Source organism: Theropithecus gelada, chromosome 7a (genome assembly GCF_003255815.1).
Source record: "Theropithecus gelada isolate Dixy chromosome 7a, Tgel_1.0, whole genome shotgun sequence".
NCBI lineage: Eukaryota > Metazoa > Chordata > Mammalia > Primates > Cercopithecidae > Theropithecus > Theropithecus gelada.
This window is the reverse complement of record NC_037674.1, coordinates 1,904,177-1,929,319: the sequence shown is the minus strand read 5'-3', so window position 1 is coordinate 1,929,319 and position 25,143 is coordinate 1,904,177. Positions and strand designations below refer to the sequence as shown.

Below are 25,143 nucleotides of genomic sequence, written 5' to 3'. Positions count from 1 at the left end.
TTTTGAGACGGAGTCTCGCTCTGTCGCCCAGGCTGGAGTGCAGTGGCCGGATCTCAGCTCACTGCAAGCTCCGCCTCCCGGGTTTAGCCATTCTCCTGCCTCAGCCTCCCGAGTAGCTGGGACTACAGGCGCCCGCCACTTCGCCCGGCTAGTTTTTTTGTATTTTTTAGTAGAGACGGGGTTTCACCGTGTTAGCGAGGATGGTCTCGATCTGCTGACCTCGTGATTCGCCCGTCTCGGCCTCCCAAAGTGCTGGGATTACAGGCTTGAGCCACCGCGCCCGGCCAACAAGTACTTTTTTTTGGACTAATTACTTAATGAAACTCAGAAATATCATGAATTATAGATATTTTGCCAAACTTATTTATTTTCAGATTTCATTATGATATAATGAGATGTGTTTATTCTTAAGTCCCTCAAGTAACAAATCCGTATTTGGCCCTTTTTTTCCTCTAAAATGATGTGTTATAAAATACAATTCACATTTAGGAATAGCGAAATCTCTAGATTTTCATAATCTTTCCAGATAACAAAAGACTGAAGAACTGTTAATGCTGAAACGTATGTGATGCGTTTTTACAAAAGTTCTTCAGAATCTGAGCTTTTGTATTTTCCATTTTAATCAACTTGGGGGAAAAATGGTTTCTGATGATAAGGCTATCTAGAATTTACAGGATTCCCTCCTTTCTTTAACAAAGCACGTTTTACAATTCATGTTAATCAAATATTTAAAATACTAACCTTTTAAACATCAACTGGCAACAATTACATTGTGGAAATTCACACCAGAGACGCTCAGGAATGTGTCCAGAACAATTGCAGAGGGAAAGCTGCATTGTTCCAAAGGCTACGATTTCCAGCTCCTGGAAAACAGCCCAACAGTAATAACAGAGCAGTGATCAGATTTCCTTCCGTTAAAAAAGGGCTCTCTAGACACAGAAGGTCATGAGATAAAGGATCTGAAAGTAACCACCTCCACTGCCTCCTCCTGATTCAGAATTTGATGTTAGACTCCTGATTTTCATCATAGCCTGTTATTTCTAAAGCACCCTTTAAAAAATTAATAATATATCTAATTCATTACTATTTTTGGTAATGAGGGGTCCCTTATGTTGGGGGACCCCTCGCAAGGGGGTCCCTTATGTGACTGTTGATTCAGCCTTCCAGTAAATAAATTTTGCTCCAAGTATTAAATCATGTCTTCATTTCTCTAGATTTCATTTTGTCAGATCTGCTCCTTTCCTAGCTAATCTCAGATTTTTATTTTTTAGGAATAAAAGCCATGTTCTTGCACCACACTAGTAAACTACAAACGTTATATGCATTGCTGATTTTCAGACAAACTACGTAACATGGCTTTCAATGGGTGCTTGGCAAGGAGGAAACATAGGCTAATAAATGAAAAATATAAATTTATCTGAGGTGGCATGTCTGCCTCTCCCAAGAAATACATTGTTCTATATAAAAAACAACATGATTTAAAACATTTTTAAAACATCAACAACCTAGTGTTATTTAACTAGCACACTGAGAGCCTCCTCGTGCACAGCTTCTATCTGTCTTTTCTTTCTGGTTCTCCTTGCAACTGCAGTACCTAAGGGAAGGGTGATGAGCAATCCGCAGACACGGACAGACTTCCTGCAGACTCTCAAACTTTCAGAATTGATCACTTGCTCTATTTATTTATTTATTTAGAGATGGAGTCTCACTCTGTTGCCCAGGCTGGAGTGCAATGGTGCAATCTCGGCTGACTGCAACCTCCGCCTCCTGGGTTCAAGAGATTCTCCTGCCTCAGCCTCCCCAGTAGCTGGGACTACAGGCGTGCACCACCACGCTCACTTAATTTTTTGTATATTTAGTAGAGACGGGGCTTCACCAGGTTAGCCAGGATGGTCTCGATCTCCTGACCTCGTGATCCGCTCGCCTCAGCCTCCCAAAGTGCTGGGATTACAGGCACGAGCCACCGTGCCCGGCCCCTGTCTTTAATGTTTTTTCATTTGTATTCTTAATTTATGAATAAAATTGTACATACTTATGATGTACCACATCAGGCCTTGACGTGTGTACATGCTGTGAAATGATTCAATCAAGCAAATGAACATATCCATCATCTCACACCCTTAGCATTTTTTGTGGTGAGAATATTTAAAATCCCCCCTCGGCAATGTTCACGTGTCCGTTATTATTAACTACAGTCAACGCACTGTACAGTAGCTCTCCAGAGCATCCTCCTTCCGAGGGACACTGCACGCCAGGACAACATCTGGCGCTGTCTGCCCTGCTGCACTCTTTCTCTGGGTAATGCTTTCCTTGAAGATTAGGTCCTCTTCTGCCTCTGGTCACCTCCTCAATCAAAATAACATTACTACCAGTACATGCACTTAAAGTGTCTATTGTTCTTCTATTGTTTCAGCATTTTCTCAGAAAGAAAGCTAAATCTTGCTTCTTGTACTGACCAAATGGTGCAGGCTCTGATACCTCCTGAGAGCCTCAGAACTCCCTGCTCTACTCTTTGCTAACTTCTGAGCTGCCCCAGGCACGGAGGGCTGCCCGGATGTCCACGGCCATAGTCCACAGGCACTCTCCCAAGATAGTGGAGCTGATCCTTACTCTTAGTGTCCCATCACTGCAGTCCCTGGCTCCAGTTACCCCTTCACTACACACATCAAGCAGGCACTCTAGAGCTGTGAGGGCTGCCTACACTGGGAGTGGCAGGAAAAACCAACTCATAATACTGTGTAAGAGGAACCAGACCACAGGAGATTTACAGATGAAACACAGATCAGAGACCACTGCAGCTGAGGGCTCCACACTAAGGCACTGGGGAAAAATGAGCAGTCTTCACTATATTACCAAAAGTACTGGGCAAGACGGGGTGAATAATTACATACTGGAGAAAGAAGAAAGAAATACAGATGATCTCTGGGACCAAGTGACAAGTGAAGCACAATTCAGGAGGCCTGGCCAATCACCAGGGCATGGGCAAGGATATAGGTTGACGTTGGTCCCAGAAACTGTCCAGAAATACACGGTGGGAGGTGTTGTAAAAAAGAACTCAACTGTTAGAGGCAGTGCAGTCAAGCAAAGGGGCTGGCCGGTCTCTTTTAAATACAGATACTTTCCGTTTCCCATATGAAGATTAAAGGAAAGAACCTAATGGAGAGGAAGCTCTCAATTTGGAGGGAAGACAGTGAATGTCGGTACAGGAAAAGCCAAACACAGAGCGTGGGTGGAGAGGTGAATTCCGCGGGGAGCAGCATCTCTGCGAGAAATACACTAGTCTGAGGCGAGGGCAGGCTACAGGTAAACCAATACTGTTGCTCTTCTGACGGAAACAAAACTTGATTTCCACAACTATCAGCAAAGATGGGATGTTAGGATGAAGGCCTTGAGGACAGAGAATGTTCTGGGTGGTGAAGACGATGAAGACAAAATAACAAATGTATTTACTAGGAGACATTTTGTCATCAGAGACAATTTTCTCCTAGTGGGTGGGCTTGCTTCGGACATTTTCCCCAACATCTTTTTGAAGGCTGGAAAAAAGCAACATAAACCCATGATTTAAAGGAGCTAGAGAGCCTTGAAACAGATTTCTTTGCTGCCTAAGATGGGAGGCAGAACCAGGCAATTAAAGATGAGTCGAACTAAAATTTCTGACGGAGCAGAAGGAAGAGGAAGAATGGGAGAGAGGGAGACAAGACGACCAGCAACAAGGGTCTCTCAAAAGCAGAAGAGCACCTGTGCTCAAATGCCTGACAATGTAAAACAAGAAAAGAGAGAGATCAGAAGCAGTCGAGAAACTTGGAGAAACGTGGAGTCCCTTCTGAGTAGATTTCACCAAGGTGCTGCTTTTCTGGGCACGCTGGAAGGAGTAAGAATTAGGGTAGGGAGGAAAAACTGTTACTGATTCATTTCACAATCAATGTGGAAAAATCCAAATTAGTCCAAATGCTCTTCCCAATTACATGTTAATAGCCACTTAACATTTTGTCTCTGCATCAGTAGACCAAACTTTGAATCATATTAAACGATGTCTGACTTTTTTTTTCTCATTAACTACACGGAAAACAGTCCCCGAAAATGTTACTCATGTAGGCAAAGTAAACTACTGGTTCACTAAACAACACCTCCAACGAATCGGAGCTCGCTTGGCACACCCTCATCGCACTCCGACAAAGATCAAGGCAACAACACAGAGGAGGACTCCTTGCCCCAGAGGTGTGTGCAGGGATGATGGGCTCCTCCCAGTGCCAGGCCTGAGACCTCAGTTTCCCCAGCTTTATTTCACCACTATGCCATGCACTCAAACACCCGAGGGGTGGAGGCTCGGCTCAGTCGTGGAGATTAAACACAGGATTAAATGGAGATTTAAATCCCTCGGTGGAATCTGACCATATGGACCTCCAGATAAAAATCGTTAGAGACGCTAACAATTTTTTTTTTTTTTTGAGACGGCGTCTCGCTCTGTCACCAGGCTGGAGTGCAGTGGTGCAATCGGCTCACTGCAAACTCCAACTCCCTGGCTCAAGCGATTCTCCTGCCTCAGCCTCCCAAGTAGCTGGGATTACAGGTGCCGCCACCACGCCCAGCTAATTTTTTTTATATTTTTAGTAGAGACGGGGTTTCACCATGTTAGCCAGAATGGTCTCGATCTCCTGACCTCGTGACCCACCCACCTCGGCCTCCCAAAGTGCTGGGATTACAGGCCTGAGCCACCGCACCCAGCCACTCCTAACAGTTTTTTTCCCAACTTCTTAGGCCTGACTTCTGAGAAACTTTTTATTTTCTTGTGTAAGATTTACTGTGGAAATTACAATTAGTCTTAATGACTAAAACAAAACAATGACTTGAACATGTGTATTCTATTGTTCACCTATCAGAATACCAAATATATAATTAAATTAAAGTCAATTTTACTGTAAAGCCAAATTATGTGTTATTTTTTACTATTATATGAGATCATGTTGGAATATTGGCAATATTAAGAATATTTGGGGATTTAACTCAATTTTACTTTGCATTGTAATGTTTTGTGGGCTGCGGTTGTCTTCCCATTTACTAATAGAAATTGATTCTAGAAGGATAGATATAGAACATTCTTGGACATTGCAATAGAAGCCCAGAGTGAAAGATCTTTTCATGAAAGCTACTTGGTTACATGGATAAAAAAACCTTAAGACAATATTCATACCATTTGACTCAGTAATCTTATTTAATGAATTATATCTCAAAGAAATAATCCATAACACATACAGTAACTTAGGCACAAAGATATTCTCAAAACATTATTTAGTCAAACAAATCAGAACAAGTTAATCTAAATGTCCAACAACAGAAAACTACTAAGTAAAATATATTATTCACCCAGTCAAGGGAATACTATACAGCCCTTAAAATAAATGTAAAACATATTTAATAGCACAAGAGTATCTATATAAAGTTACATATAAAAGTATGATAGTAACTTGTATGTACAGTGTGTAAATAATAGCACATACATATTAAATGTGCATGAAAAGCTAAAAGAAATACATCCAAATGTATTCACATACTATAAGTTTTCTTCATGAGGATTTTTTTTTAATTTTGGAAAATAATAGCTATTACTTTGTAGAAGCAGTAAAAGTGTAATGAGTAACATAAATTTCCTAAATAATGGTCTTATCGACTCCATTCATTTCACAATTTAAATATACAGAACAGGTTGGGCGTGGTGGCTCACACCTGTAATCCCAGCACTTTGGGAAACCGAGGTGGGCAAATCACCTGAGCCCAGGAGTTCAAGACCACCCCAGGCAACATGGTGAAGCCCCCTCTCTACTGAAAAAAAAAAAATAGAAAAATTGGCCAGGTGTGGTGGTGCACATCTGTAGTCCCAGCTACTCGGGAGCCTGAGGTGGGAGGGTCACTTGAGCCCAGGAGGCAGAGGTTGCAGTGAGCCAAGATCACAGCACTGCACTCCAGTCTGGGTGACAGAGCGAGATCCCGTCTCAAAAACAAATTTTTTTAAGTACAGAACACTCCACACAGGTAAAAAGTTCCTGCACCTGACACGATGTTAAAAAAAAATAAAAGTGTAATCTCACGTATGTGTTATGTATAAAGTCACATATGTGCTACGTATAAAAACCCATGGGTGTACAGACCATTTATAGAGTCCACAGCTAAGTAAAGGAGAACGTCTGCCTCACTTCTTTCCACTTAACCATCCTCCTACCTGCTTTCCTCCCTTTCATCACGTCTGAACAGAGCAGGTATCTAAGCATCCCAGACGTTTGCAGCTCTGGAAACCCCTGGAGATTCTTCTGCACCAGTTCCTTGCAGGCTGTAACCCTCTTAGAAACTATGTACCCAATGTGGCTGTCACCAGAAGGATGATGGTAGAAACACTGCAGGTAGTCAAAACCCCCAGCGGTTTCACTTGTATCAGGGGTAAACATTCTAAGAGCTAAGCTAAATAGAATTTAATTTTGGGCACAGTGGCAACTGGTGTATATCTACCTTCTGATGAAACATAGCAAGATATCCCAGTGTCCCAAGTATTTAAAGAAAGAAAACTCCTGTTTCTTATACCAATTGTACCATTTTTTGCTACTCGTATCCCACCATGGTTCCCTTGCGTCTTTCCATGCCTTCTAGTCTGTTGTGGACTGTGTCAGCTCCCCAAGCCAAGTGCCCAGAAACTCATCCCTTTCTTCATTCCTGCCCCGCAACCACGGCCCAACAGCGTCCCTAGGAGCTGTAATTACTCATTCCTCACACATTCCTTGCCTGGTGCGCTCAATTGCTCACTCACTCCTGGGCTCAAATCAAACATTCTCTTCATAAGTTTCTTCAATAACTTTAATGTGGCCTTGAGGACTTAGGAGTGTCACAAGTCAAACTTGCAAAGCTTGAACGGAGGCACTAAAAAAGTGGAAAATCCCAAACTATCATCATTTGGATTTACATCGCTGGACATTTCATTTAGTTACAAGAGCAGTTGTAACAGAGTTAAGCCGCCTCTTAAAGCTAAAGTATTTAGAAGGAAGGAGACAGTACAAGAACACGCTAATCAACATGGAGCAATCGAACTAAAAAGTCAAGTCATGGCAGAGAACACAAGAGGTCATTATTCAGTGATATTATGTATTTTGAAAATTAAAAATGGCAAAGTTCACTGTTTTGCCTCCTTCCAGCTAGTTCCCACTGTTAACCTACAAAATGCAAAGTGCTTTGATCAGCCTAGAATTTAAAAAATCTCTCTCTCTATAGCTCACTTTGCACTAACCTGTTACAGTAAGTGTAAATTAGTTAACAGCGCTTCACTGTGAAGCATCAAAACTAGTGTTTTGCCATACATATTCACAAAACCAGTCCCTTACAAGTCCTCTTCTCTACCATCTCAACAGGCTCCACCATCAGTGTAATGGAATTCTAACATGTTTTGTTTTACATTTCAGGGTTTTGTTCTGATGGTTGTTGTTTTCACAGTTTCCTTTATAATGCAAGTGGCCACACAGGAAAAAATCTCCATAGAGGTGCAATCTAGACACACTCACGCTTTTGTGGTAATACACAGAAAATGGTTTAATCATATGTAAGTCTGATGTTGAGTCCCTCCTCCAGCTGACTGACAGTTCCTATTAATACAGCAGCATGAGCAGATTCTGATTTTTCTGTTTGCACACTATTGCATAATCAAATAGAGTCTTGGGCAAAGGGTGGCATATCAGGAAATTAGATGTCAATTAACAGAGGCTTGCTTTCCTGTCAGCCTTTGTTTAACAAATTCCATCTGCTTTCCTCTGAAGGATGTTGGAGAAGAGAATTTTCCTTAATTATTTTAGAAACTCAGAGATGTGATAAAAGGAGAAAAAATACTGAGTCAAACAGACTCATGAGGTATCCAAACTTGGACAGAGAAACCAGCAGGTAAAGCCATCACTGCTTATCTCCTAAGGAGAGGTAAATGTCATTCAGGCAGGCAGCTGAGAACCAGTGCAGGACAATCTGCCCCATTAATTGACCTTTTCTTCTTAATCTCAGCAAACCAACCAAGGCCCACGATCTGTACCCACCCACTAATTCTCAGCGTTGATTCTACCCCAGGTGTGCTAATCAGCTTACATTTGGAACAAAGTGCATTCCCCTTGTAAGCATCTGAACTTTGCAAGAAGCAGCCATACTTTTAAAAGAGAAAAAGAAAAAACGAAAAAAAAACCAACCTTAAGTAACATATGTGACACCACCACTGTAGACAAATTATGTCAAGGTGGTAAATTAGCGTCAATTGCTTATTTACTCTCTTTACATTGTAATTTCCTCCACACAAACACTAAACCCATTACCAACAGGGTTTCATCTACAGCGGAAAAACCTAAGTTGAACACTTGGAAATTTTTTGTGGGGGTCGCGGGCTACTTCCAAGTTTGAGACACACTCCACATTCGGATCGATATAATCCCAATCCTGACTGGCTAGTTTCCTAAAACTTAGTAATTTGCACGTCCACCTTTTTCCTATGACAGAATAAAATCAAGCAATTTTCCTGGTCTCTTTCCACGTCTCTGGTATAAGCAGACCTAAGTCTTCATCTCTACACCTGCAGCGGTTTCCTTGCTTGGACTTTATGTATATAAAATTTTTTTATTAATAAGACTAGGAATCAAAAACAGTAGAATATACCAATTTTTTTTTTTTTTTTTTTTTTGAGATGGAGTCTCGCTCTGTAGGCCAGGCTGGAGTGCAGCGGCGCAATCTCGGCTCACTGCAACCTCCGCCTCCCAGGTGCCTGTTCGAGCAATTCTCCTGCCTCAGCCTCCTGAGTAGCTAGGATTACAGGCACGTGCCACCAGGCCCAGTTAAGTTTTGTATTTTTAGTAGAGACGAGGTTTCACCATGTTGACCAGGCTGGTCTTAAACTCCTGACCTCGTGATCCACCCGCCTCAGCCTCCCAAAGAGCTGGGATTACAGGGGTGAGCCACGGTGTCCAGTCCAAACATTATTTTTTGTAGCAATGCTATAATTGAGGTCCAAGCTTAAAATTATCTGCATGAAATGCTGGCTCCACGCACCACACTGGCCGAGTGCAGCACTGCAGATGATACTGACCACACCCCTGTCCTCTTCCTTTTGGTCTGGATTATGAACTCAAAGAATGTTAAGATTGTTACTAGAACACCACAAAAGATTCAAAAATGGTGCATGAATTAAATGTATGTAAAATGTTCTTAAAAACCTGAATATGGACAATTTGGAACCCAACAACAAAAACTAAGGTATTTCTCTACCGGATGGTTCTTCTTAGTAATAAGGGAAATATTATGCTTTGGATACAAGAGAAACATTTTATGAGCTCACTGAACGTTTTATTCACAAACTAATAATTCTAAATTCAGACCAAAAAAACTAATGCAGCTATGTTTGAGACCTGAAAATTACTGAGCATGGATTCGGATGTTAAATCCCAGCTGTTTATGTACAAAGTACCTGAGGCTCAGCATACAGCAAAGAGAACCTGAAAAAGAGTTCCCGGGTTCTACACACACCACGCTTTGACAACACAGTGGCGAGCTGCCAGAGGAGATGGGCTCAGTGCCACTGACCACCACGTGGACAACCAATTAAACCACATACGGTATCAAATGACAAGAAGCTGCGGTCTGTGTAAAGCAAATAGAAGGTCCCCTCATGTTTCAAACAGCTCACGGACTCTAAGAAACACGCAAATCAGAGCTGCGAGGCAACTCAGAGAGCATCCATTCCAGTACCCTCATTAGAAAGATGATCAAACTGAGTCTGAATGCCTTGCCAGAGTTCACATGAACCCTTCCTTGGGATCTAAGCGTTCTTACACCTCAGATTTTCCACTGCAGAGGGCGAGCTTGAAAGCTAAACCCCCTATGTTCTCTAAAGGCAAATTATCCTGAAGTATAGAAGAAATTGCCTAGATAATTAACATTCCAAACAGTTTATGATAATAAAGTAAAATCTTAAGCCTGGAGAACCATGTTTTATTCAGCATATTTCGTATTGCTTCAAACTCTATCTTTATTTTATGATTGAAAAGTGGTTCTCCAGGCATAAGGAGAAAAAGAAGAATGGATAATTGATTGATTGATTGATACAGATATAGATATACATACATAAGCACTGTATTTCCAAAACAAGAATGCTTCTTTTAAAAACCGGTTTTCTCTGATTCTAAATGCCAACACACACACACAAGCAAACAAAAACCCACCACAATCAATTAACATTTTTGAATCTCTTTGAATTTCTGGATCTGCTTTCATTTACTCACCCATGATCACCAGTCTTTTACAATCCCTGAGCCAAGTACAGGTCAGGTCCCAGAGAGGCCTCTGCAGTGGTGGTTAATCAATATTGTCCTCTTATGAAAGTACTGTGCTTTATAGAACAGTCCAGAAAATGCATCTGCCCCCCAGCTACTGTTAGGGACTATTCCTGAACAGGTATACACTCTTCATAGAATTATACAAAATCAGGCCAGGTGCAGTGGCTCACACCTATAATCCTAGCACTTTGGAAGGCCACGGTGGGCGGATCACCACGTCAGAAGTTCGAGACCAGCCTGGTCAACATAGTGAAACCCCGTCTCTACTAAAAATACATAAAAAAGGAGCCAGATGTGGTGGCACGCGCCTGTAGACCCAGCTACTTGAGAGACTGAGGCAAGAGAATCACTCGAACCCGGGAGTCAGAGGTTGCAGTGAGCCAAGACCATGCCACTGCACTCCCGGGTGACAAAGCAAGACTCCATCTCAAAAAATAAAAAAATAAAAAAAGATTCAATATTAGTCATAAGAGAAATTTTAGAGATGACTTCCTCCAGAGGAGGCCAAATACTTTCATCACTAGAATCTTTCATCCAAACAGAATTTCATTTTATATGGAAATATAACTGACACATAAATTATAGACTATACTATATATTCTTATTGTATATAATATAAATTACATGTCACAATATCTGTGTATGTACCAGAATATATTCGGAGATGGAAGGGGGCTCTCCCTAGTGGAATGCAGCGTCAGAGCCCTGCCTGTTTCCCCTGCTGCTACAGCCCTCAGGAGCAATCTCCAGGTATCCAAGGCTACAAATCACGGCCATGCCCAATAGCCTCAGGAAGCCGTATTTTGTTCTCCAAATTAAGCTACTATTGTTGATGCCTCTTGCACTTTTTCCTCTTCAATACACACCTCTATCCCTCTTATTTATTTATTTATTTATTTATTTATTTATTTTGAGACAAGGTCTCTCTCTGTCCCCCAGGCTGGAGTGCAGTGGCGCGATCTCAGCTCACTGCAGCCTCTGCCTCCCGGGTTCAAGATTCTTGTGACTCAGCCTCCTGAGCAGCTGGGATTACAGGAGAGAGCAATCACGACTGGCTAATTTTTGTATTTTTAGTAGAAATGGGGTTTTGCCATGTTGGCCAGGCTGATCTTGAACTTCTAAGTTCAGGTGATCCGCCCCCCTTGGCCTCCCAAAGTGCTGGGATTACCAACATAAAACCCCACGCCCAGCCCCCTTTATCATTTATTCTTACAGTACGTACAAGAAAATAAGAAGGCTTAATACATACAAACCTCCCCTCAATGTCACAGAGACTGTTATTGTAAAACAAAAAATCTTACTTTTTTAAATCAATTAATTATAACAAGTGCTTTAATCTTCATTTCTGGAAAACATCACTCATCTCTTTGTAAACCGGTAGATTATTTGTCAAAATTTTGCCTTCCACGATGTGGGCCTGTCACTAAAAGAGGCTATGTTAATACAGTAACCTTCTCTGCTATCGTCATCAATATGGAAGACCATTCTGATTCAGTCCTTTAGGCCCATATTTCTTAAACTGTGTCCTACCAAAAACTTTGTGAAGAAGTTGCTAATAGGGCCTCTCATCCCTTCACAAAGAAAAAAAATTCCGGTCAAACATATCTGGAAAACGTTGAACTCTTCACCCCCTATGAAGATTTACAAAATCATTAATGTATTAAAGAACCTGACAATTCCTGCCGCAAAGAAACCTATTTTATGTGTTTGCCATAATTTCCAATATTATTTGAGCAGAAACACTTTGACTACAGGACACACATTAACATTCTACAGGAAGGTGTTCTCTAAGCAACCGTTGTTTTAGTCCACGCCACAAGGAATGACATCTCACAGGGAATTTTGGTGCCCAGGGCCAAATCAAAAGAAAGATTCAGAAACGAAAACTCATTCAACAGCACAATCCAATATACCCTCATACCAATGAGTTACCCAAAGAATGTTTAACAGCCTCAACAAAGAACATCGCACAATCAACCCAGGTCTTCAGACAGGTATCCCCGCCCTCTTTCTAGCATGCATACTGCCTTGAAGAGGCAAGACATTTTGCAGGCCCTGCCCTAATTGTGAACTCTGCGCCTTCAGCGTATACCAATGGTGAGAAATTATGCTTAGAGGGCACCTGGCAGTAACTCCAGCGCCTCCCAAGGGTTCTTGGCCCACAGCTTTGGAACCACTGGTCTGGGCCATAGGGATGGCACTGTTTTCCGTAACTCGGATATTTTTTCTGGGACAAGTTCACAGGGATCTTCATGTTTAAAGTTACAGTTAATTTTATGGGCTAAGCACCCAAAAAAGAGAATCTCTGCAATAAAACAGTTCAAAGATACACCTTTACTGCAAGGGCCACTGACTCCAAGAATTCACTCAACAAATATTTACCAAGCATATCCTACATGGCAAGAACTGTGCTCTGTGGCCATTCTAGTATATTTTTGACCTGATATATGGACTTCTCTCTCACATAGAGCATTACAGTCAGCATAATTGGCAAAAATTAATACTATTACAATAAATTATCCAAATTGGCTTTGTTCCTTCACAACCATTCTGGGTCTGCATAGATCACGCACACACACACACCATGGAATAATGGATGACCCAGAAAATTTGTTCCTTCTACTCATTAAAATTAATTATTGTAAAGTCTTATTGAAAACAATAAAATTTAAAAGAACAGTGATGTGATGTTGAGTTAACTGACAAATATTTTACACATATATAGCAAACAGTCAGGGTTATATCATTTTAGACTAGCAGATTTTGTAATCTTTAAAGTTAATACAAAATAACATAAAACAAACAGGCCAGGCACGGTGGCTCACATCTGTCATCCCAGCACTTTGGGAGGCTGAGGCGGGTGGATCACCTGAGGTCAGGAGTTCAAGACCAGCCTGGCCAACATGGTGAAACCCTGTCTCTACTAAAAATAAAAATTAAAAGATTAGCCGGGCGTGGTGGCATGTGCCTGTAATCCCAGCTACTCGAGAGGCTGAGGCAGGAGAATCGCTTGAACCCAGGAGGCGGTGGTTGCAGTGAGCTGAGATCACACCATTGCATGCCAGCCTGGGTGAAAAGAGGGAAACTCAGTCTTTATATATATATATACACACACCGGGCTCATGCCTGTAATCCCAGCGCTTTGGGAGGCCGACGCAGGCAGATCATGAGGTCAGGAATTCAAGACCAGCCTGGCCAACATAGTGAAACCCCATCTCTACTAAAAATACAAAAAATTAGCCGGGCGTGGTGGCAGTTGCCTGTAATCCCAGCTACTTGGGAGGCTGAGGCAGGAGAATCGCTTGAACCAGGAGGCAGAGGATGCAGTGAGCTGAGATCGCACCATTGCACTCCAGCCTGGGCGACAGTGAGAGACTTGGTCTCAAAAAAAAAAAATATATATATATATATATATATAGTGTCATGAATCATGGCATGTGGATTCAGCAGTTACATAAAAGGGATTCTTTTATTGTAGAACTGGGGTAAAACATGATGATGTAATCAATAAAATTCATATCCTCTTTTAAAAACAAATTAGGACACTTAAAGAACTGTGATGTTCTCAGATCTTAATCTTATTCTTATTTATGTGAAATGTTAGTACCGCACATGCCAAAGTTTTTGATATCTGTAGTAAATGCTTCTGTGTGATGTTTAAGTTCAGTGGAAAATTGCAAAAAGAGATACATTAGTTAACGTTTACACATGGCTTCTAATTCTGGATGTGGTCTCCTGACTACAAAGGAATGAGGGGCAATCTACATTTCAAGCTACAGAGATTAAGAGACTCACTCTCTGTCTTGATTGAATGGCACTGAGCACATCGCCAAGAGATGAGAACTATCTTAGTCCTCTTCTTCCAAATTTTGCAGCTAGACAATCCTCTTAATGGCTGGCATCAATGGCCCAGAAGTAAGTTGCGCCGGAAACTTGCGGACAAATGAAAACCACTTCTGCTCCACTGCACTGCTGAGTGGTCAGGGGGAAGGGAGGACAAAGCCCAAAGAATCCCTGTCTAAAAAGAACGTCAAAACTTCCCTATAATATATGAAAGCTCCACCCTCATATACTTTATAACGAGACACAAAACTTTCAGTGCACAAAGGCACCTGTGATTGGTGCTTAGAATATCCTCACCAGTGCTTACATAGGCTACATTTTGAGAGAACACTGCAATCCTTTACTCTTCTTTCTGCTCTGAAATCAGCATAAAAGTTCCCCTAGTGAAAGGGGTACCTACCAACTACAGAATACTTTACAGACTTTGTGATCTTTGGTTGGTGGTATTATAATTGGGTGCAATCACACATATTATGGTTGAATTATATCCTCTAAGGTAAACACTGTATACATCACATTTAGCCTGCAAGATTCTTCCTGTCCTGAGCCCAAATTCCAAGATATAAAAGTATTTCACTGGAAATTTACATATCAGTTTCTTCATGCACATAGATATTTATTCATTTGTTTATTCTTCATTCATATATTCGTTTCCACAAATATTGAAAAGGTACCTATCAGATATTGGATCATATGCAAAGAACGGCTCAGAGAAACAGCCCTGCCTCACGGAGTGTATGGTCTAATGGAGAGAGATGGAGGAGAAAGACTAAGCAAACAAACACACCAAAAGAATATTTAACACTATAATAAGCGTTGCAGGAAAGAATAAGTTTTCACAGAAATGCAGAATGGGAAATGTCTAATTTAGACAGCAGTGAAGGTCATGGAAGAAGATAAAGTCCCATGAGCCCCTAATGGAACATCTTTTGTTGTCCTGTAGCATGAGGAGGCAGAAAGACCAAAGGAGCAGAACCAGGTCCCAGCTTTGCCGTGAAGTAAGAGTGAGAAAGTCGGTGCTATTTCTGAGCCTATTTCCTCACCTAAAAAACGGAAATGAGGTTAACACCTCTATTACCTACCTCACCAGCTGATGGATCAAATTTGATAATCAAATGTGACATAATACCTGAAGCATTTTATAAACTGCAGAATGGTGTAAAACTGTTAGTTACCAACTCCCTATGTCACACCTCAACATGAATGACAAAAGATTTTCAAATGTTTGATAGGCTTCATTTATTCCAAATGTTTGATATAAATAAATGCAATCATCAGCATGCATAAGACACAGACCCCTATGAGAAAGAAAGGTTCAGCTACCCATAGAATAAAAAGAACAGCTGTCACCCATATTAGATTGTGAAAAGTCAGTTGATGAATTCAGATGGTTTTCCTTGTGAAAATCAAGAAGCCTGCAGTCCCAAACATGAGTCCTTCTTTCCAAGAGATGTGACATCCTAGGAGAACTCTACACCTCCTATTGACACTTCTCCATTTCTTTTGTTCCTGCATGCATTTCATTAAAAGAACACTGCCCTCCTCATTAACATCTATTCCATTCTTCATTTAAACGAAGACCAAATCTACAAGATACCCTCATTTGGCAAGTAGCCCAAGAAGCAACAGCTATCTTTTTGAACTCATTTTATTTACCATTATCCAAGGAAATATAAGCAGAATATTTTATCTTTGGAAAAACCAAATGTTGGAGTCAAAGACAGACACCAGTTGTAATTTGTCAACTGCAACTCAATTACCTACCAGACGTAATACTTTAACTACATGTAAATAAGCAGATTTGCCCCATCACTTCAAACTAAAGACAATATGCCATAAGACCCTGGAGCCCAGCACAGGCTCAACCAAGAGGTCATCCGTAACAGGACGATGCATGCAAGATCCATTTATTCAGAGAGATGTAATGTAAGTTTTACAACCCCCCTGAGGGGAAAGGCAAAAAGCATTCTCTTTTTGCTCTCTATACTATACGTTTTAATATTAAACACAAGCCTCTCTTACTAAAGAGCATATTATGTCAGGTGTTATTGTCATCCATCTCTGAAGTTCATTATATGCTTTCTTATCAGTGCCCCAGCACTGATGTATGATCATAACTTATGCATGAAACATACTGTCAGTGAAAAGTAATGTGCTCAATAAACACCCTCGCCTCCCAAATGGAGCAACCTAGAGCCACGCACAGACACACACCCTGGACCTTACCCCTGAAGTGCCTTCCATGTAAGCAGTTTTCCAACCCCAACTGGGTCAGGGAAACAGTCTTCCTTTCTGCTGAGTCATCCCCCAGCGTGCTTCGTAATAAGAGCATTAGCTCATTTCCTACCTTTAAACTGCTAATAGCAATTCATATGCAAACTCTGAAAATGGCCCAGGCCTCTCCAGAAGCAAGGAGTAAAGGACAGCCTGCTAACACGTGACATTGTGGGTGTCCTCACTGAGCTTTTCTCTGTAGACCTCAGCCCTTATGGTATCACTTTGGTATCAATTGTGTCCCCACACAATGGGCATCTGGAAACCTCCGACTGAATTCCTGAGGATTAAGTGACTTGCCTGAGGCTAGATGGTCCCATGGACTTGGAAACAGAACCCGTAGCTCCCAATGCTATAAGGCTCTTGTTAAACACACTACATGGACCCCTGGGATTCAGCTCCTCCTGCCTGAGAACCTGGCCAGGGACTGGACATGCTGTGCTCTCATTCAGCACTCTCTGATGGCAAAGCAGCTTCTAGACCCTGAAATGGGGGGAAGGAGACTGAGTAACATAAATTTGGACAAAAGATGTCTAAAAGCTGCATTTTCCAAACCTCTAATCCTAGCTCACTCTAGCCTGAATCTGCCTCTCCTCTTTGCCTCTCTTCTAAAAAGAAGAAAGAAAAACATAAAATAATAGCGCAAATGTGTATGTGTGCGTGTGATTTTTGTACACGGGTCAGACTTTATCCGTTTAGCAGTGATATAGCTCCAAAGCTGCTTCTTGAAATGTGCTAAAATTATGTTCATATCCACCACACTTCTTTCACACCTAGACATTAAAAAATGGATTTTATGAGAAGAAAATGCAACAAGTGAGAAATGAACACAAAACAGCATAATGAACGCGCATGTCTCATAACTAACACATTATACGTTACCCAAAAGGAACTCTAATTTAAAAAAAAACAATAATTTTTTATATGCACGAAATGAGAAAAAAAGTCCTGTAGTTACACTTTCATTAAGATTGAGTTAATTTTAATGGATTAGTTAAGGATGAAGTGATAACAAAGTGGAAGTTAAATTACAGGAATTATCACTATCGCTAGAGTCTGAATCTAGTTTTATGTCCCTAATACCACATAGTTAATGAAGTAAAAAGCAAGTACATGTGACTTCTCCAAATTAACAGATCAAAATAATGGCTCATTTTAATAAGTTTTTTAAAACTCTTATTTTAAAACACTGTGTTTAAATTTAAAATCCCTAATTGTTTTATTTTTCAATATTTTATGTTTCCTATACTTGCAATAATTTTTCCCATTTGTTGATCTCTTCATCTATCTACTCAGCACATTTCTTGTTCACTAGAACCACGGGTAAGCATCAAAATGGTAACACACACAGTAATTTTCAGCAGACAGTGTTCTTGGACATACGCAATCTCACTTAAAGAAATATACAGACTAAATCTCAATAATTACCTAGCCATGCATAATTTTTATAGATTACCTAAAATTTTAAACAGGGGCTAAGAGAAACAAGAGGGAAGTTACATAAAGCAAAATGTTCTTTGATGAGTATCAGGTCAGCTAATTAAAAAAAAAAAGAGTGTATGAAAAGAAACATTAAAAGATTTAGGAAAAAATGGAAATGTAGAACTCCACTATCCATGAAGCAAGTTATGGCAAAACCAATGCTAAATATTAAAACACTCAAATCCTTTCCTAGATTGTTTCCACAAAACACCAAAATGAATGATGAGATATGCATTTACGTGCATAACTAATCTACGCATGTGTTTATTTGAGGTCGGAGACATTTTTTGGAGGCATCATCGACACATGTTACCAGTAGATAAGGACTGGAATCTACAATTGTTTAAAGCAAAAAGCAACAACAGCATCATTCTTGAGTAGTATCTGTTACTGTTCTCCGCAATGACCCTAAAAAACTCATGAACAAATGCATACAGATATACGTGTTTTTCAAAGTCTTTGTTTTGAACTTTGGCGAATTTGTATTTATTTCACTAAATACACGTTTTCAAAAATGTATCTATCAAAACCTGAGGGGAAATTTTCAAGAAAGAATCTTCCAAGATCATTTATCCCTCATTGATTCTACCTCACCATCCCTAATCCTCTACTAAATTAACATTTTGGCCAAAATAATCATCTTATGCCACATCTCAAATCATGTCCATTACCTGCTTTAAAACCTTTATCATTTATAGGCTCCTTATTTTCTGAAATTGTCATGTGAAGTCCTTCGCCTCTGGCACAACGGTCTAGGTGCACAGGGGTTTGTCTTGCTTTTCCAACTTCGTCTCTCCAATCTCCCCTTCTAAATCTCTGATCCTGTTCATCCATCCATTTAGAACTCTGTCATTTTCTTTCCTAACCCAGAATACCCTCCTTCAAGTAAACCAGTCAGAATTCTATTCATATCCTTCACATAATTTAAATATAATTTATTTCATGAAAGTTTCCACATCAAATACCTCCCTTCTCCCAGCCAGCTTCTCTCGTCCCTCCTCCTCCTCCCTCTCTCTTCTGTGTGCCTGTCACTTGTTCCTCTAATGGGCCTTGCCACATTCTACCTGTGAACAACCGTTTGTCGTACCTGCTCTAAGAGTTACAACACGCTTAAAGTGAGACCATTTCTTACTTAGTTTCATAACTTACCACACTTAGTTTTGTGTGACCAGTAAGGTGATTAATAAAGCTCATTAACAGATTTTACTGTTTTCAAACAACATAACTGAGTGGCAGCTCTAACCTATGCTCATGTATTTTCCGTTCTTTCCCTCTAAAACGTGAGTCCCTAAATGATATTTAATCATTGCTCTATTTGAGGTTTCTTTAGGAACAGGTGAAATACCATAATTATCATGTACAAATATTTTAAGTAAAATCAGATTTTTCTAGAACATGATGTGACCAATCTGCTTGTGGGAGGAAGATATTTTCAATGGCTGACATTCACATCTACCCAATGGCCTTCAGTCTCCAATTCTACTCATCCTCAATATTTGTTTATAATAAGTGTGTATTTACAGAGCCAGAAAAATTACTGTCCTAAGAATGCAAAAAAAAAAAATGCATACAAGTATATTTTGGCATGCTATACATACCTACTGGCTATGGAATATACACTTAAAGATTGTTCAGTACAATGGCCTGTATCTTCCATTTGTCTTTCTGTTACTGGGTTTGGAGAAAACTGAGACACTTCAAGTCACAGACTACGAATTAGGCAAACATTGATGAAGTTTTTAAAGCTATCAACTAACAGCATGATGCCAGAACAACTGGAAAACTAAGTCTAAAAAATAACTCAAACAAATATGTGATGGTGTGCAACAGCACACTCTCCTCACTCCCCGAATTATTTTACTATCCTGTAGAGCTCTTGAAGGGCAAAATCAATACATTTTCTCTTCCACCTGCCATCCTCCGATACAATGGTTTTTGACATAATAATCCACTAAATAATCAATTAACTTCTGTACTAAATTGTCTTCTCTAGAGAATATGAAGTCCCCAGTTGAGAAAATCACAGATCACAGAGTGTGGATCTTAAATGTATTAACTTGTTTCCTTAAAAGCACAAAACAAACACATTGAGTAAAATCATTTTTATAGTATTACATAAAAAGTAAAACACACATGTTAATTTTTATTGTAAGGTAATTTATGACTCACATTCCTTCTGTGTTTCTTGCTAATTACTGATATAATATTTGACTTACAAATGTCCTAAGTGATACACTTTGAAAAAAGGTACATTTTTAAATACATATTGTAAATTTAAAAGCTTTAGATTAAGAGTGAAAAATTAATGACAACACCTTCGCGTGGTTAAGTTTCTTCCTACAAGATCCTTAGTGGTAGGTATTTTAAAAGTACCTCACTAACATCTATTTTTAAAAATAGTTTTACTTTGTGTATGTTCATATGTCTGTGACTTACTGAAAAATTTCTCAAAATATTGTCCACAAAATACCGGCTTCAAAATATGTGAAGAAGCAGTTTTAAATGCAGAGACCCCAAGACTCCAGCCTACCTTGATCAGAGTCCCTGGGAGTGAGGAACTAGCAAGCATGCATTTAAAGCAAGTTTGCCCACGTGATTCCGACGCACACCAGAGTTAAGAAGCCTACGGAGTGGATCTAAAACCACGTCTCACCGTAGTCTCAATGTTGTATGTCCGAAAGAAAAGTTGCAAACGATTCCTTCCAAAACATATATATATGTACTGTTTATAAATGCCCCTTCTAGAACGTCCCTTAGCAGAAAACTAAACTAGTTTTCAAATCCCACGGCGTTTCAGCTCAGTTAACAAATGAAAGAGCCATCCTTCTCCCGATTCCCCGGCGTCCTAACGCGCTCCTGGCAAAAGCCCGCTTCGCACCTCGGGGCACGACCTCCGCTTCCCACAGTCAGAATACTGAATCCAGTCTGCATCCACAGAAGACCGAAGGGACCCCGGCTCACCGGCCTCCCACCCTCCCGGCAGAGCGGCTCCTCCGAGCCCAGGCGCGGCCTCCCGCTCTCCGAAGCAGCGGCAGCCCGTCAGCACCTCGGACAGAGACTGGCGGGGCCGGGCCCGGGTCAGCCGGTCCAGGAGGCGGCCTGGGAGGAACCGCAGAGACCACTCCTGGAACGCACAGACCCCCGTCTTCGTTCCCCTTTCCTGCAGCCAGCACCTCTTTCCAAACGACAACAAAGGAAACCTTAACTATCTTACCTAGAACACGGGAGCCACCCCCACATCTCGCCTCTCCCGGTTCCACAGCGCCTGTTGCTAGGGAGGCGAGACAGTGCTCGGGAAGCCCCGGGACCAGGCAGCGGAGCGCTGGCGGAGCTGCAGCGGCAGACGGGAGCGCCAGGCCGGCCGGACCCCTCCGCAGGAAGGCTGCGCCCTCGCGGCTCCGAAGCCAGCCAGGCCCCCGAGCGCCCCGGGCGGGTGCAGGGAGCCGGGCAAGCGAAGGGCCGGCGCCCGGGAGCGCGGCTTCCTCTGCGGGCCGGGGAAACTCGGCCCCGGCCGAAGAGGCCTCCGGCCCAGCCCTGTGGACGCCTGTGATCCCAGACAGCGGGCCGGGGGCGCGGGGACCGCCCTGGGAGGGCGGGCACTCACCATGTTGACTTCGGAAACCATGTCGATGCTGGCGATGTCAATGTTCATCCCCACGCAGACCGGGGGACCTGCGGGAAGCGCAGGACACGGCGATCAGCCCAGCTCCGACGCGGGGCGCGGGCGGCTCTGAGGACTGGGGGCTACCCCGGGAGGGGCGCGGGCGAAGGGCCCCCACCCCCACCCGCCGCGGCTCCGCGGCTGCGGCCCCCGCCTCCCTCCGCCCAGGCCGCCGCCGCCGTGGGTCGCGCTTCCCGCAGCGGCCGCGCGCAGCCCACTTACCCCCGAAGTCGGGTCTCAGGCGAATGTCGTAGCCTTTCAACAGCTTGTCCACCGTCTCCTTCACAAAGGACATGTTCCCGGGATCGTTCACACTGGGGGAGGGGCGGGGGGCACACAGAGCGGGTCAGGGGCGGCTCAGCCGCCCGCGCCCCGCGCACCCCGCGCCCTGCCCGCCCGCCGGCCCACCCGCGGACCCTACCTCTGGGCGCAGCACACCACAGCCACTAGCACCGGGGCCGAGAAGATGCCGAAAAGCCTCCCTCCCGCAAGGCCCCACATCCCTCCGCCGCGCCCCGGCACGGGGGAGGGGGCGCCCCGCCGCCGTCGCGACCCGCAGCCGGGGCTGCTCCTGCTGCTGCCGCCGCCGCCGCCGCCGCGCTGGCCCGGAGCGGAGGAGGGCGGAGGGGGAGGGGAGGAGGGGGAGGAGCGGGCGCTGGGAGGGGAGGGAGGAGCGGGGAGGAGAGCGGAGCGCGCGCGGGCGCGGGGCGGGGGAGGAGACCGGAGAGTCGGAGGCGGAGCCGGCGCGCCGCGCACCCTGCCCTCCCCCTCGCTCGCCGCGGCCCGAGGCCGGGGCCCTGGGCGCTCCCTCCCGCCTCGGCGGCCGCCGCACGGGACTCGGAGCTCCGGGACCGCGGAGTGCGGGGGCGGCCCGGGCCGGACGCTGCGAGCGGAGCCGCGGCTGCGCGGAGTCGGGCGGGGCTGGGGGTCGGCCACGGAGCCGGCTGCTCTGGGCTCTCGGCGGCCGGGCGAGTGCGGGGACTGTCCGCAGCCTCGACGCGGGTATAAGCGGCGGCGGAAACGCTGCCCGCCTACCCCGGCCCCCGAAGTGGGCCCCGCACGACGACCACCGCCCGCTGCGGCGCAGCCCCAGAGCCCCCGGGCCGCGCCTCTGCCCGCCGGACTGTGTGCCGCCGCCTCCCGACGGTGCCTGCAGACGCCGGGAAGCCCCCGCCTCACCTGCGGGGCTCAGAGCCTCGGGTCCCCAGGGTCCAGGAGAGCCAGATGGGCAGCAGGAGCGCCAGGAGCCCGGAGCACATGGCGCTGTTCCTTCGGCCTAACCTGCTGGGATCCGCTCTCCCCCACCGTCTCCGAGCATCCAAGCGGCGACGCGGGGATCCCCGCCCCTACCCCCACCCTCAGGCTTTCCCGCCTGACCCGTCTTCCAGCCCCTGGCGTGGCGGCCCGATTCTTCATTTATAAAATTGGACCATTTTTTTAAAAGCTGCTCCTTAAACTGCACCTCTTACCCTCACTCCTGAACATTTCTTAGGCGCACTGAGCGTCTTCTGCTCACATATACACATATGCAATGGATGGTTAAGAGAGGCCTGAATATGTGTTTTGTTATCAGCAAACTAGAATCCCAGCCAGACTTGGAGACTGGATTGTCATTCCAGGGATGGTAAAATATCTCGTGATCCTTAATATAAGGCAAGGATCCTTGCTTCCCTGTGACAGGCCTCCTTCGGCTGTCATTAGAAGGCCACTGGCCCAAGGACCCTGGTGTACCAGTGCACAGCGGGTGCACCCCGCCCTCTGGACCACCACCGCACACCTAAAGGGCCACTCACCCACAGCCACAGGTTTTATATTTTAGTGAATGATCCCCAATAAAGTTTCTCTGTACCTCGGATTTCTAATATTGAAAAAGATGGTTACACAATCCTACTTGTAGCCAACTAACAAAACCTACACATCAGACTCGTTTTTGTGTTCTGTAGACCTCTTCAAATTATTCCAGGACTTAATGGTTAATAATGGGTAACTACTTTATTGACTCTTTTTTTTTCTATGAAACAAGCTTTTCTTTAACATCGTTGAGACTTTATATTAGTAAATATCTAAATCTAGATCCTAAATCTCACGTTGGCATGTTTCTGTGCATTAATTTTAAATATCACTGCCTTTTCTAAAAATCAGCTATTTTTGGAACAGAAAATGTGACCGCAGTACCTGGAAGATTCAGAGATAAATATAGCTCCCTAATTATTTTCTGGAAAAGTCTATTCACCACTGCTTTGCATTCAATGTCCTGTTAATGCACAATGGAATTATATGGAAAATTGTATCTGTTGTATCAGACACACATTCATAGTTCAGTTTATTTCTCCAATTTCCATGCAGTTCTTTTAGAGAAATGCCCTGCTGGAGATCGTGGCTATAAAAAGTAAACAATGAAGAGAAGTTGTTTGAATAAAACCAACAACATAGCAAGAATTAGCCCCCTTACTACCAGTTTATATGTTCTAAGACTTGCAGAACCACATTACAACATTATTATCCAACCATGCATCACATCAGACCTTCTTGGCTTCACCCTGTCTCTGGAGCTTTTGGCTTTAACACCCCAGCTGCTGCCTCAGCACCCACTTCTGCAAGAAGTCTGATCAGCTTTACATGGGAACAAGCCCACATGGGATATGCTCATATCCTCATATCACAAGGTCTAAGATGCCACGGGATTTGCTCAGTACTCACATACATGCAATCTGAAATTTCTGGCAAGTTAAAAATCTATGGGGCAGACCTTTGGCTAACACACACATATTCATGGATCAAAGAGTCTCCCTTTATTGCCTCCTAAGAAATGTCCTGAGATGCAGTTGCTGTTGGCCTCTCAAAGATGATCTTGTGAGATGGATCCATCTTTTGTACTTCGTACTCAGCAGTGGGTGGTCTGCCTGGTAATGAACCCTCCCTCCTATCTGCTCCCTCTCTTTCCATGCCTAAATTCCCTTTTCCTTTGCTCCTGTTTTCATTGGAATCAAACACCCTAGTAACATATCACCAACTAAATTTTGCCTCAGGATGTTTTTTGGGGAACCTAGGCTGAGTTGTGAATTAATCCGCATGTCATTAGAAGTGTCACCTAAAATGCAATCTCTTTCAAAAGGCAAAATCAAAGAGAAAGACTGCAGAGGTGTGATCAGGATGCATGGGCTATACGGTTCTTACACACCCACACACTACTGCACATGACAGCCACTGCTCAGCTTGCACCTACACCCACAACAAAGGGTGGCCATGCAGCCCGCCACCCTTCCTCCTTTCTCAGCCCCCTCCAACATAGGCAGCCATCTGGGAGGGAAGGATAAGCACTGAACACCAGCACCCACATCCTTGTGCTCTCTTGCTTAGATAGTAATTACGTATTAGCCAAATCAGAAAATTATTAATTCAGTTCTTGCATTCATTTTAGACTGGAAGAAAAAAGGCTCCAGGAGTCCCACAGAGGGTAATTTTTCACGGTAGTAGGAAAAGGTGGTGAATGCCGTTTTGTTCATAGGAAGATGGTTTTAAATGGTCTAGAAGAGTATTTGG

The 25,143-nt window shown here is 43.4% G+C and overlaps 1 protein-coding gene across 4 annotated transcripts in view; it reads right to left on the bottom strand.

Annotated features, from left to right (window-relative positions):
• Window positions 1-22,916, bottom strand: part of GABRB3 (gamma-aminobutyric acid type A receptor beta3 subunit) — a 242,150-nt gene extending 219,234 nt beyond the window's left edge. Inside the window, exons 1-3 of one of the 4 annotated variants that reach the window (XM_025390621.1) lie at window positions 22,780-22,916; window positions 21,823-21,914; window positions 21,544-21,611 (exon numbers count right to left, since the gene is read on the bottom strand). In XM_025390621.1, coding sequence (XP_025246406.1) covers window positions 21,544-21,611; window positions 21,823-21,914; window positions 22,780-22,859 — 240 coding nt within the window. In that variant the 5' untranslated portion in view covers window positions 22,860-22,916. Of the gene's footprint in view, window positions 1-21,543; window positions 21,612-21,822; window positions 21,915-22,021; window positions 22,213-22,779 lie in introns of those variants that run through there. The other 3 variants (XM_025390622.1, XM_025390620.1, XM_025390619.1) reach the window with 3 other exon arrangements.
• Between the last annotated feature and the right edge of the window lie 2,227 nt (window positions 22,917-25,143).